This window comes from Podarcis muralis, chromosome 7, assembly GCF_964188315.1.
Source record: "Podarcis muralis chromosome 7, rPodMur119.hap1.1, whole genome shotgun sequence".
In the NCBI taxonomy this organism is placed as follows: Eukaryota; Metazoa; Chordata; class Lepidosauria; order Squamata; family Lacertidae; genus Podarcis; species Podarcis muralis.
The window spans coordinates 90,620,700-90,634,850 of NC_135661.1; the positions used below are offsets into that span (position 1 = coordinate 90,620,700).

Consider the following 14,151-nt stretch of genomic DNA (forward strand, 5'->3'; position numbering starts at 1 on the left):
CGGGTATTTCTCCAGAGGGTTGGACCAGATGACTCTCTGCACCCTTTCCAGCTCTACAGTCCCATGATTCGATTCTATAATTCCGATTTGTTTGGGCGTCCAAATCCAACCCGGAAACTGCAAACCACGTGTGACTCGGATCCATTAGTCCCATTAGGCAACGTCATGAAATGCCGAGTAATGCACACGTGCGCTCGCGCATGCACACACTTTATAAAGCAAAAAAGAGGGTTTTTCCTACTGAGAAGTGATTCCTGTTGAGTTCCGTGGGGCTGTCAGCTGGGATCAAGCCCCGCTGATCTCAGTGGAAGTTACTTCCGAGTAGACACATTTCTTCCTTTCTTTTTGAATTCTAATTTCTAAACTTGCACTCTGAGCAGACGCCTTCTTTTATGGACGGTTGAGCAATTTGCTGCTTGTTAGCCGGATCTGTTTCATCCCATCAGATGTCAAAGAGATAAACAACATTTAGAAGACATCTGAAGGCAGCTCTGTTCAGGAAAGTTTTTAATGTGTGACATTTTAATGTATTTTTCATCTTTGTTGGAAGCCGCCCAGAGTGGCTGGGGAAACCCAGCCAGATGGGCGGGGTACAAATAATATATTATTATTATTATTATTCTCCTGAAATTTACACACTACTCGATTGGAAAACAAACAAACAAACAAACAAACAAACCTCAAAGCAGTTTGCAGAAGTCGGTGTAACGCAGAAAAATTTACAACCCTGCTTTAAAGCATATAAAAGTCAAAATGCTTTTAAACGGATTAAAGTTTGCATTGGCTTTCTGCGCATTTGGGGAGGCTTGTCTAAACTGGAATGTTTTTCGCAGGCCCCCAAAGAGCCCAGTGATGTCAAGAGGCGGGGAGTTCCAAGGGGTAGGCGCGGCTGGTTGTTACAAACGCAGCAAGGGCATTATGTGGCACCTGTAGCAGTGTCAACTCCGCCGATCGAATAGATTAGGCGTCTCAGATGAGGGGGGGTGGAAATGGCATTTTAAAATTTTAATTAAATGAACACGCATCGTTGCTCGATGAGATTCGAACCCGCGAACTGGAGGAGCCGCGAGGGTGGGACGGCGCCTCCTCATTGGCTCAGCCGCACCGGTCGGGGAAAGGCGGTTGTTGCGGACACGCCTCGCCCTCCTCATTGGCTGCATTCAGGCGTGACTGACGGGACATCTGCCCAATGGCAGGGCAGAGGCGGTTTTCCGCGCGCTGTTTGGACGGTTGCGGCTGAGGCGGCGGCGGCGGAGAAAAGAGAGGCCGCGGCGGGGCTCGGACAGGAGCTCCCAAGCCAGCGGGAAATGGCCGGCGGCGGCGGAGGAGGTTTTTACGCGCGACCGTTGGTCTCCGGCGCGGACTCGCCGCCGCTCCTGAGCCTGAGGCGCCGGTCGAAACTCCAGGGGCCGGAGGAGGCGGTGAGGGGCGGGGCCAAGGGGCCGGTGGGCGGGGCTGCGGGTGGGCGGGGCCTAAGCGGCTGCCTTTCGAGCGCCGGCGAGAGGCGGGAGAGAAGAACGCTCGGGGGCGGGGCTTGGAGGGGCTGTGGGCGGGGCCAAGGAGCTGGGCGGGGCCAAAGGCGGCTGCCTTTCGAAGGCCGGCGAGAAAAGACCGCTCGGGGCGGGGCTTGGAGGTGCCCTGGGCGTGGTCAAGGAGCTGGGCGGGGGCCCAAGGCGGCTGCCTTTCGAACGCTGCCGAGAGGCGGGAGAGAACGCTCAGGGGCGGGGCTTGGGGGGCTGTGGGCGGGGCTACCGCAGTGGGCGGGGTTAAGGGCTTGCATGCAGTAATCGAAGCATTTGAAGTGGGTTAGTAACGAAGTGAATTTGAATCAGGATTAATAATCTCGGGTTATGTTAAAACATTTAGTCATAGCTGTCAACTTTCCCCTTTTCTTGCAAGGAATCCCATTTGGAATAAGGGAATTTCCCTTAAAAAAAGGGAAACGTTGACAGCTATGCATTTAGTCCATTTATTATAGTGCATAACTCAAAACAAAAAAAATTCCCTCCAGTAGCACCTTAAAGACCAACTAAGTTAGTTCTTGGTATGAGCTTTCATGTGCATGCACACTTCTTCAGCATAACTCAAGTTATAGTATATAGACTTACTGCTTCTGGTGCGTGATTGGCTGATGTCAGTGCTTTTTTTCTGGGGGGACGCAGGCAGTGCCGGATTTATGTACAGTATAAGCTAAACAAGCTCTAGCTTAGGGCCCCACTCTCTTGGGGGCCCCTGAAAAATTTAAAGGGGACAAAACTGGAGGTACAAATAAAAGAAAACCTACAAACAGCAACCGTGTTTTGTGTTGTGTAGGCTCCTGTGGTGTAAGTCATGGGCCCCATCTGCTAGCCTGCTCCCTAAAATATCTCTGGTTTGCTCCTTTCTATATATAGGGTGCCAACACTCTGCATGGACTGGTTGCACGGCAACATGTGCAAATGGCTTGAGATACCTATGAGGTCCATAACTTACCATAAATACCATATAAAGGTAAAGGGACCCCTGACCATTAGGTCCAGTCGTGTCCGACTCTGGGGTTGCGGCGCTCATCTTGCTTTATTAGCCGAGGGAGCCGGCGTACAGCTTCCGGGTCATGTAGCCAGCAGGACTGAGCCGCTTCCGGCAAACCAGAGCAGCGCACGGAAATGCCGTTTACCTTCCCGCCGGAGCGGTACCTATTTATCTACTTGCACTTTGACGTTCCTTTGAACTGCCAGGTGTGCAGGAGCTGGGATCTAGCAATGGGAGCTCACCCTGTCGCGGGGATTCAAACCGCTGACCTTCTGATCAGCAAGTCCTAGGCTCTGTGGTTTAACCCACAGCGCCACCCGCGTCCCTTTTAAATACCATATATTCAACACAAAAAACAGCGACCATTTGCTGTGGACAAAGGACAGCTGGACATATAAAGGGCCCCATTACCTTCAGAAGCTGAGGGCCTCATCAAACCCTGGACGCATACCCCTAAACATTTTGTGAATCCAAGTTTGGCCTCGTTGAGGGGCAGTATTTCAGTATGAGTAGGAAATGAGAGTACCGTATTTTTCGCCCTATAGGACGCACTTTTTCCCCTCCAAAAATGAAGGGGAAATGTGTGTGCGTCCTATGGGGCGAATGCAGGCTTTCGCTGAAGCCTGGAGAGCGAGAGGAGTCGGCTTCAGGAGAGCCGCACCGCCAGCCCCACAAGCTCAGGGGACAGCGGGGAGACGCAGCGTGCCTTTCCTGCTGTCCCCTGACTTGGTTAGAAGGCTGGCGGGGGGGAGAAGCCTGCTCCTCCCCGTCGCCAGCCCCGCAAGCTTGGGGGACAGCGGGAGGCGCAGTGTGCCTTTCCCGCTGTCCCCCGACTTGGTTAGAAGGCTGGCAGGGGGCTTCCCCCTCCTCCAGCCCCGCAAGCTCCCAGAGCGATGCCAAAGCTGCACGCAGCTTCGGCATGGCTCTGGGTCCCGTTCTGGGGGCTGGGGGAGGGGGAAGCCCGAGCTTCCCCCGCCCCAGCCCCGCGCCTGGGGGGGGGGAATAATTTTTTCCCCTTTATTTCCCCCCCCCCCCCGAAAATCTAGGTGCGTCCTATGGGCCGGTGCGTCCTATAGGGCGAAAAATACGGTACCCCCTAAACATTTTTTAAGAAAGAAAGCACTGGCTTATGTACTTTATTATTACACCATTAAATTGCATGGAGCATTCAATCAATGAAGTTAAAGCATTCACAACTAAATTGACAGTACATTACAGTAATTAATTTTATTTTAGCAGTAATTTGTAAACAAATAATGTTGCTCCTGCGGCAAAGATATTCTCTCTGGGTGTGGGGCTGCCGATACAGCTCCTTGGCTCTGTATTTGAGGGCTCTTGCCTGGGGTTGTATTTGGTGCATGTGTCATGTGACACATTCGTGTGTTACACACATTATATCAGGCACTTGCTTTTTATTGTGAGCTGCACTTTTTGGTGGAAAGGCAGGATATGATCATTAATTACCTGCTCTTCGCCCCAAGGCGTGTTACAATGTTAAAGCACAATATTAAAAGGGGTGTAAAACAATATATGCAGCCACAAAAGGAAGGTGGGTTGTAAAATTGTACACAACAAGTGTCAAGAGCCAGCATAAAGACGCACCTCTGTGACTATAAAATTATATAGTGTTTACAATTGCTATATAATTTCTGCTGCCTAGTGGAAGACCTGTTCTTTTTAAAGAGACCCATGTGGGAAGCTGAGCTGCCAAGTCTGTTCAATATTTTCACAAACTTGTTATTTTAAAAATCTTTGACATCAATTATATTAGGTGCTTTGATTTCTTCCCGTGAAAGGAAAGCGGGGGAAACATTTCTAAAATAGTACTTTATCTGTCAAGTTTCCACAACAATGAGCAATGTTTTATGATTGGGCAATATGTTTTAAATTGGGAGGGGAATGTACTGTTGAGCGAGAGAGAGGGGTGGATGGGGTTAAATGGCCTGGAAGCCACTTTGATGTGCCATTATTTTGTCAGAAAAGCAGCATATAAATACAGTCGCCCCTTGGTTCTCGAACGGAATCGGTTCTGGAAGTCCGTTTGACTTCAGAAAATGTCCAAAAACCAAGGCGCGGCTTCCGATTGGCTGCAGGAGCTTCCTGCATTCAATCGGAAGCCGCTTCGGACGTTTGGGCTCCAAAGAACGTTTGCAAACCGGAACACTCAATTACAGGTTTGCTGTGTTCAGGAGCCAAAACGTACAAGTACCAAGGCGTTCGGCAACCAAGGTACGACTGTACTGGAAGGAAGGAGGGAATTCCAGTTAAAAGCTGGTGAAAAGTAAGTATTGGGGTGCACCTACCAAGCTTTAGGGCTGCCATGAAGGCTACTGCATCGTGAGCAGCAGAAATTCTGTAGTCCAAAGTTATCACATCACTAAGAACATCAGATCCACTTGGAATCATAGAATCCTAGAGTTGGACTACTAGACCACAAGGGCCATCGAGTCCAACCCCCTGCCAAGCAGGAAACACCATCAGAGCACTCCTGACATATGGTTGTCAAGCCTCTGCTTAAAGACCTCCAAAGAAGGAGACTCCACCACACTCCTTGGCAGCAAATCCCACTGTCAAACAGCTCTTACTGTCAGGAAGTTCTTCCTAATGTTTAGGTGGAATCTTCTTTCTTGTAGTTTGGATCCATTGCTCCGTGTCTGCTTCTCTGGAGCAGCAGAAAACAACCTTTCTCCCTCCTCTATATGACATCCTTTTATATATTTGAAGATGGCTATCATATCACCCCTTAACCTCCTCTTCTCCAGGCTAAACATGCCCAGCTCCCTTAGCCGTTCCTCATAAGGCATCGTTTCCAGGCCTTTGACTTAGTTCAACATCCACTTTATACTAGTGACCAAGTACAGGCTTCTGGGTGTGAATGTGACTGCTTCCCCCTCCTTTTGCTCTCCAGCAACTGGCATTCAGTCACATTCTTATTCTAAAGTTGGGACTTGAAAGTTTCCATAGTGACTGATGGAATCAGCATCTGAGAAAAGCCTCAGGCTGAGTTTCTGTTTGTTGTGAAACATGAAAAATGATAACTCTCCTAGAGGAGCAAAGGCCGAGGGAAAGTTCCTTCCTGGGTCACTGGGCTGCGGACACGACTTCTCCACTTGCATTCACGTTCCGTGGAAATCATGGCATTATTACGAATGGACATATGACACTGTTTTCTTTCTTCTTTCTTTGGACAGGTTATGCTAGAGAAAGTCTTGGGAATAACTACTCAAACCAGCAGTGCATTAACTTGTGACCCAAACACGGGGCAGATAGCCTATCCAACAGGGTAGGTGCTTTGCTGTAGTCAGTGCAGCTAGATATTTTGCAGCCTGATGCTCAGTGAAACGGGTGGTTTGAATAACTGCAATGAACTGCAATGAATCCAGAATGCGGCAGCTAGACTGGTGACTGGGAGTGGCCGCCGAGACCATATAACACCGGTCCTGAAAGATCTTCATTGGCTCCCAGTACGTTTCCGAGCACAATTCAAAGTGTTGGTGCTGACCCTGAAATCCCTAAACAGCCTCAAAGGCCCAGTATCCCTGAAGGAGCATCTCCACCCCCATCGTTCAGCCCAGACACTGAGGTCCAGCTCCGAGGGCCTTCTGGTGGTTCCCTCACTGCGAGAAGTGAGGTTACAGGGAACCAGGCAGGGGGCCTTCTCGGTGGTGGTGCCTGCTCTGTGGAACTCCCTCCCAGCAGATGTCAAGGCAATAAACGACTATTTTACTTTTAAAAGACAACTGATGGCAGCCCTGATTAGGGAAGTTTTTAATGTCTGAGGCTGTATTGTTTTTAATATTCGGTTGGAAGCCGCCCAGAGTGGCTGGGGAAACCCAGCCAGATGGGCGGGGTATAAATAATAAATTATTATTATATTATTATAAATAAGCTGTACTATTAGAAGGGAAGTATGGATTTGTTTGCCAGTCTTTTGGGGGCAGGGGGAGATCTCTGGGACCATCAATTAGACCCTTAGACAGATGTTGTTAGTCACTGTTGTGGTATTTGTTGATTGTCTTCTGCATGATCATCCACAAATATCCTATTTCCTGTTGTGTTGCTAGAGAGGAAGGGAGCTTGTGACCAGTCATACTGGCTTAATTTGCACATAATACTAAATCATGCTGTGGGAATAAATGTGGACAAGCACCAGGCCTGCATAGTCTCCTTTCCCTCTCCTCGGGTATGACAAAGTGGCTTGAAGGATTTGCTTCCATTTTTATTGAAGCACGGTTGCCATTATGCCTGAACCAGGAACTGTGGTTGATTTTCACTATGGTTGATTTGATCAATCCAGGATAATAAGCCACAGTTTTTGTAAACGAATGCTTCCCTCCCCTGAGTACATTTGTCCAGGCAGTAAAATTGAGTCACTTTCCCCTCTTTAGAGTTGGGGAATTCTCCCTCATGTAAATGTTTTGATCTCTCTTTCCAGATGCGTGGTTGTGATTTTAAATCCTCGGCAGAATAAACAGAGGCATATTTTTAATACTGCTAGGTAATGTATATATTAGTTTTCGTATCACTCTTGTTTATGGTAAAATGCAGCTTGCATGTGAATTCCTGGCCAAGTATGGGTGAAGCTTGTTGAAAGTGATTTTCCAGAGAACAGAACATTATTGTGGTGTTTATTTGATCAGTAAATCGTTTTAAATAATGGGGAGCCTTTTCTTGCTAGCAGGCCAGATTCTTATCACACCAACGGAGAGCCAAATTTGACTGGAGGGCAGGGCCGTCTCATCATAGAATACTTCGCTTTGAAGCCCCAATTGTTTGGACCTTTGAGTGGAGCAGTTTGAATGGCGTTTTGCAGATAGCCCCACACTTCTCTTCAAACCTACAGTTTTGGGAGGTTTAAAGAGCAGCACAGATCTATTTGCAACAGCTCTGCACGGCAATTTGAACCTCCCAAAACCAGAGGTTTAAAGACCAGCATGCAGCGGTTTGTAAAAGGGCTTACGGTTAGCTCCATGCTTTTCTTCTAGTGTATGTGACATTCCTTCTACTCATAACAGGAATGCACACCCAAACTAATCAGGATTTAATCACTGCCCATCAGTTCATGAGTGGAAGGTTAAATCCTGCATGCCAGCTCTCAGCCAGCGCAGAAGCAAACCCCGTCCCCTTGCCCATCAGCTGATGTCACTTCCATTGGAGTAACACCAGCTGATTAGCAGGCAGCTATGATTTTTTTAAAAATGCCCCCCCCCCCCACTGGTTTAAATGAATAATAATGAAGTGGGCTAATAATAATTTTAAGAAAGCACTCAGTTGGTTAATCATCAAGATGTGCAGATGACGTTAAAGCTCTTTGTTTCCTGCGGAAACCTAGCCAGATGGACAGGGTATAAATAATAAATTATTATTTTTATTCCTATCTATAATGACTCACAACTACTTTGTGGCAAAAGCTTTTGTGGACTAGCACCCATTCCGTTTGGAGCAATGTCATTCTATTCACCTGAAAAGTGGGCTTTAGTCCACACACAGGTTTCTGCCGCAATAAATGTTTGTTGCTTTTCCTGCAACAGAGTTACATGACGCTTCTTTGGCATTCATTTTACGGAGAGATAAAATGTAAAGGTGTTCTTTTCTCTCTTCCCACTTTTAGGAAAACAGTTAGTGCTCTATCTTTCTCTCCTGATGGGAAATATATTGCAACTGGTGAGGTGAGTTTTGCTTGAATGAATTTTCTTTAAAAATTATGCGAGGAGTACAAAGTATGCTTTTTTAAAAAAAATCTTACGACTCTAAACGTGCAAATTATACTAATACATTTTGAAGCCTCCTTTTATCACTTGTAATTTGTGGCAATGCCTTGAACTCCCTTTGGCAAGAGACCTGCACCTCAGTCGTACCACTTTGAATCCCTGGCTGGTGACAGCAAAGTAATGTAAAGGAGATACCTGTGTTATCTTAAATGCAGCAGTCACAGGCCATCACTAGCTACTGAAGTAAGAGTGTCTAGGATTAGAATGCCAATTGAAATCACAGGAGTATTTTGTCTTGTCTTTTCAAAGTTACTTAATCATGCCCTCTAGTGGTGTTCTAGCGCTGGATGATTCCAATGTGCTCCTTTTGACGTTCTGAACCAGCGGTTCCCAATCCCCTTTTGGCCATGCCCCACCTAAGCCTCTCTAAAATCCTGATGCCCCTTCTCCCCGTGACATATAATTCTTATTATTCAAAAAGTGAAGTCCTATTCACGTGGAGGGCCAATCACTGTTAATAACTCATTATCAAATTGCCCCCTTTAAACATCAAATTGCCCCCCTGTGGGGCATGTGCCCCACATTGGGAACCACGGTTCTAAACAGTTTCTCTTTTCTCTGAGCCCACCGTAGAGTAGCATGGGCGGTGGCTGTGTGAGAATTATCAAGAGATGTGCCAGAGCTTAAGATGGCCTACACGTCACACCTCATGACCGGAAAAACCCATCGGCAAGTGAGCAAAAGGTGCTCTCTGCACATCCTTCAAGGAAGTCTCTTGGTGGTGGTTGGCAAAAAAAAGTTCCCAGAGCACCTTGCAAATATCAGTGAATAGGTGGTCCCTCCTCTCCGTCTCACAATCTCAGAGTCAACAACACAGAAGGAAAAGAGAATAGGAGGGAGAAGGAAAAGAGCAAGCTCAGGCGTCGGCTCTCGGTGACGGAGACCTTGAAGTGAATAGCAGAAATGGGGAAATGTGGAGAGAAGTTGCTGATTTTTCAGCAGAGCCAATGGAGAGGCCCTGCGACTTGGCTGCCCCCTCCCTCTCTAGTGGCCTGGTGGAATCAGCGTGGGCTGAGCGCTGTCTAGCCATGGTCCCAGTGACCGCATTTCTGGCCTTTCCTCCTGCAGAACGGGCACAGGCCGGCAGTCCGCGTGTGGGATGTCGAAGAGAAAGCCCAAGTGTCGGAGCTGCACGGCCACAAGCACGGCGTGGCGTGTGTGGCCTTTTCCCCCAATATGAAATACCTGGTCTCAGTGGGCTATCCGCATGACATGATTGTCAACGTGTGGGACTGGAAGGTAAGGCGCCGGAAGGTGGGGTGCAGGAGCAAGTAGCCACTGCCGTGTTTGAGGGCAGGGATGTTCTCTGAGATGCTGGGGCCTCCCTTCATCAACCTGATGGCCTCCAGGCTCTTTGGACTACAATTCCCATCAGGCCATGTTAGGGTGTCAAGGACCAGGAATGTGCAGGTTATTCAGTTTGAAGACTGGGTGTGGGGAGAGGAATGCAATGGTGTGTGCTTTAATATACATTCTGTTGTAAACAAAAATTGCCTTTTTCCCTTATGGGGTATCCAAGAGCCTGTATAGAGTCCTTACATAGGTTCCCTATTGGTAGGAGAAGATAACAGAGGCCAACCAGGGAATATTGAGAAGCAAAGCAGCCAGTAAGCCTGATCTTTATTAAAGCGGTTGCAACAGTGTGCTCCCCCCACCCGCAGGAGAGAGGCGGAACCCCGAAAAATGGCGCACAAGGCCTTATAAAGACTTTAAAATTGCCACCCTGTAGATCAAGGCCACCCCCAGAAACATCATAACATACATCACAGAAGGGGTGTAACCTAAGACCACGCCCCAGATACATCATACCTTCATTACAGAAAAGGCGGTCTTAAAACAGAAATTTGAATGTTGTTTATCTCCTGTCTGGCAGGTAACTTGATTGGATTGCCTAGGTAGCCTGGCCAGTCTTTTGTAATGATAAATACTTAGTTCCTGGGTCAGGTCACAGGCTCACACCCTATTCATACACAGACATACCCTTAAGACAGGATTTGTGAAGGAAAAGACAATGGGGAGGCTTTTCCATTTTCCTCTGACCTTGCAGAGAAAACATTTGGTCAGTTTGGGAATCAAAATGGTTCCAGGTTGGCCTTCCTGTGCTGATCTGTGTACCTGCTTGGTTGGTACACTTATGAACATTTCCATATATCTAAGACCTCAGAATTCCTATCACACATTCTCACTGGGAAAAGATTGATGCATACTCTTAATGGGTTCTGTTCAAGGGCTATTTGTGCCATTTGCATCTCGTGCTGGAATGATTGGTGGGTATTCATGCTTCTGTTTTGCAGAAGGGCACACTCATTGCCTCCAATAAAATCTCCTCCAAGGTTATGGCCATCTCCTTTTCAGAGGACAGCTACTTTGTTACTGTCGGCCACCGACACGTGAAGTTCTGGTTCCTGGATGAATCCAGGGAGTTTAAGGTAAACCTGTCTGCATCCTGTGACTGACAGCAAAACGGGAAGTTCCTTTCAAAATAGCTTCCTGGTTAAGTGCTCTGTATGGTACTTCCATAGCCCCTTCCATTGTTCATTCGTTTTCCCATTGTTTGTTGGAAACCCTTCTTGGCCAGTTAAATTACTTTGCAACTCTACGAACCGGCCCCATTTCCCCCAGAATTCTAAGCAAGCACCTCAGATTCTATATTTTAGCATCCTTTCGAACCCTCATTCTTACGACCAAGTCAACAAATGTGTCTCACTGTCTGTTTTGAGACATTTAAAGAAGTAAATTAACCATTTTCATCAGGTTTGTGTTTGGTTGAAGAAATAAAATAAAATGAGACTCTGTTGCCTGTGAATGCAGAGAAGTTTTATTTGCATTTTATGAAGCCCCAGAGAGAAAATTAAAGTGGTACCTCAGTTTACGAACTTAATCTGTTCTGGAAGTCCGTTCTTAAACTGAAACGTTCTTAAACCGAGGCGTGCTTTCCCTAATGAGGCCTCCCGCCGCCGGTGCCCTTCCACCATTTGGCTTCTGTTCTTAGACCGAGGTAAAGTTCGCAAACTGGGACACTACTTCCAGTTTTGCAGAGTTCGTAAACCAAATAGTTTGTAAACCAAATATTTCGTAAACAGGGCTGTTCTTAAACCGAGGTACCACTGTAGTTGATGTCCTTCTGCTGTTGTTTTCAGTGCAAGACATAGGCTAGCTTAAACCGTTGAGCTTGAGTTGGTGTGTCATTTCAGATTAAACAGACCGTTCCACTAGTTGGTCGCTCTGGTCTTCTGGGAGAGCTTCACAACAACATCTTCTGTGACGTGGCATGTGGGCAGGGCAAAATGTCAGGTAGCACGTTCTGCATTTCTTATTCTGGCCTCCTCTGCCAGTTTAACGAGAAGCGTGTGCTGGAGAAGTGGATTGATCTGAAGGTACAAATGCCGTTTTTGTTTCTGGGGTGGTGGGTGGAAGACGAGAAGCCTCCTCCTTTGCGATCTAACTGCACACACCTCCTTCCCTTTTTCAAGGTGTCTCTAGCCAACTGCATTTGCGTTAGCGAAGAGTTTATTTTCTGCGGTTGTGCAAATGGAACCGTGCGCATCTTCCACACCCACAACTTGCATTATCTCTCGGACTTGCCTAAGCCGCACCACCTGGGCATCGACGTCGCTGGAGAAGAAATGCTGAGGTACAAAGCTCTTGGGGCCCCACAGGCGTGGGAGCTGGGCTGGAGAATGTGCAGGCCTGTGCTTAGGCAGAAGCCTGATGCTTTGATGCTGAAGAATGCACAGGTAGTGGTGGTGTTTTAACCCAGCAAGCTCGCAGCTCTGCAAGTGCGTTTGCTCAGGCCAGAGGTTTTCAACCCTTTTGTGTCCACGGCTCCCGTGACCAACTGCATTCTTTCTGTGGCTCCCCTGTGGGGACATGCACTCCGAGTCTCAGGAGCTCAGTTATGTCACCCCTTGCCTGCAGAGCTGGCAGCCCCTCGCCCCTTTTCAAACACCCTCCCTTGTGGAGTGTTCCCTTAGCTTCCTCTCCTCTCTCCTTGGGATCCTCAGGGCAGCCGCTGCCACTGCCTGTGGTCTCTGAGAGCCAGTGTGGTGTAGTGGTTAAGAGCGGTGGACTCGTAATCTGGGGAACTGGGTTCGATTCCCCGCTCCTCCACCTGCAGCTGCTGGGTGACCTTGGGCTAGTCAGACTTCTCTGAAGTCTCTCAGCCCCACTCACCTCACAGAGTGTTTGTTGTGGGGGAGGAAGGGAGAGGAGAATGTTAGCCGCTTTGAGACTCCTTCGGGTAGTGATAAAGCAGGATATCAAATCCAAACTCCTGTTGTTGTTGTTGTTGTTGTTGTTGTTCTTCTTCTTCTTCTTCTTCTTCTTCTTCTTCTTCTTCTTCTTCTTCTTCTTCTTCTTCTCTGTCCCCCCTGCCCCAAAGAGAGGTGCCTCCTCATGCTACCCAACAGAGACTGGCCAAAGGCGAACGTGAAGCCATCTTACTCCTTTTGGGAGGTAGCAGGGCCAACAGTGAGTGCCGCTAGGCCTGCATGGTGGAAAGGCTCCCAGGCAGGCAGCAAGCACAAGAAAGGCCAGTGGGGTGTCTGCCTGGCCTCCCACTTGTCAGACCATTCCCAACAGCAAGGGCTGGCGGACTGGCTGGCTGGCCTCCCTCACCCATTTGCTTGCTTACTCCGAGGCCACTTCAGCTCCTGGCCAGCCCCAGAGGCACCATTAGCCTGGGGAGCTTGTAGCAACAAACAGCTGCTCCAGCCTTTGGGAGGGAGAGATGCAAGAGGGCATTGGAGGGAAGGAAAGAGGGACTTGGGCCACTGTTGCCTGCGGCACCCCTGACCATCATTCAAGGCACCCCCGGGCCCCACGGCACACTGGTGGAACACCACTGGCTTAGGCTATTGATTCCCAACTGCACTGGGACATCTCGTCCTTGCACAGTTTTGGGGAAATGCTCCTGTCTGGTGACTATCAGCTTCTCTCATGTTTCTGGTGGCCGCGCATGGGAAGCAAACGAGAGGTGCGGCTGGGAGACATCACACATTAGCAGGCTGTTGCTGCCCCTGCCTCCACATCAAGCTTAACTGTTCCCCATCGCCCCCATGGCCCCTTTCTTTTGATTGTGTGTGTTCCCACTTCCCTTGCACTTAAGGTCTTTGCAGCCTATCTCAGCATCGGTGTGTAAAATGAAGCTCATCAGTTTGGTTCTTTTTGGTAACCAAGGAGCATGTCCCCCCCCCCCCCGATCTTTTCAAGAAGGCCAGGTGCCACCTACTCAGATACGATTGCCTTGGCCTTTGACCCCCGCCATCACTGGCTCTCCTGTGTTTACAAGGACCACAGCATCTACATTTGGGATGTGAAGGACACCCGCCAAGTGGGGAAAGTGTGGTCTGACCTTTTCCACAGCTCCTTTGTGTGGAATGTTGAGGTGAGTGGATGGCGCTTCTTCTTTTCTAAAAAGGATGTGAAGGATTAAGAAAATAACGTTGATTCCTTTCATTTATCTGTGTGCCACTCTCCATAAAAATTCAGGAAGCAGCTTACACGATGAAAATGAAATAAAGTGGGTCATTCCAATTTAAGGAAGTAATAATTAAAGCCCACACATTATTTATTAATGGTGTTCGACAAACTAGGTCCATCATACGGCTTGGATTTTGTGTCTTGATTCTTCTGTTTTTCCCCTTGGCTCTATTGTGGCTGCATCTTAGGTTTATCCTGAGTTTGAAGACCATAGAGGATGTTTACCCCCAGGGTCCTTTCTAACATGCTCATCGGACAATACTATACGGTTTTGGAACTTGGAAAATGGCACGCATGTGGATTTTCAGAAGAACATCTACAGTAATGTATGCATTATTGCTTATTAAGAGTTCAGACTTGATATGATGCCAGATTAAACCTGAGTGAT

The 14,151-nt window shown here is 48.1% G+C and overlaps 1 protein-coding gene across 4 annotated transcripts in view; it reads left to right on the forward strand.

The window, feature by feature from the left end:
* The first annotated feature begins 1,177 nt into the window (after window positions 1–1,177).
* The window catches only part of WDR62 (WD repeat domain 62), a 31,090-nt gene continuing 18,116 nt past the window's right edge, over window positions 1,178–14,151 (forward strand). Inside the window, exons 1-11 of one of the 4 annotated variants that reach the window (XM_077932424.1) lie at window positions 1,323–1,421; window positions 2,394–2,490; window positions 5,703–5,794; window positions 6,947–7,009; window positions 8,123–8,180; window positions 9,351–9,521; window positions 10,577–10,711; window positions 11,477–11,659; window positions 11,756–11,916; window positions 13,494–13,668; window positions 13,952–14,089. In XM_077932424.1, coding sequence (XP_077788550.1) covers window positions 2,410–2,490; window positions 5,703–5,794; window positions 6,947–7,009; window positions 8,123–8,180; window positions 9,351–9,521; window positions 10,577–10,711; window positions 11,477–11,659; window positions 11,756–11,916; window positions 13,494–13,668; window positions 13,952–14,089 — 1,257 coding nt within the window. In that variant the 5' untranslated portion in view covers window positions 1,323–1,421; window positions 2,394–2,409. Of the gene's footprint in view, window positions 1,422–2,393; window positions 2,491–5,702; window positions 5,795–5,854; window positions 5,976–6,946; window positions 7,010–8,122; window positions 8,181–9,350; window positions 9,522–10,576; window positions 10,712–11,476; window positions 11,660–11,755; window positions 11,917–13,493; window positions 13,669–13,951; window positions 14,090–14,151 lie in introns of those variants that run through there. The other 3 variants (XM_028741810.2, XM_028741811.2, XM_077932426.1) reach the window with 3 other exon arrangements.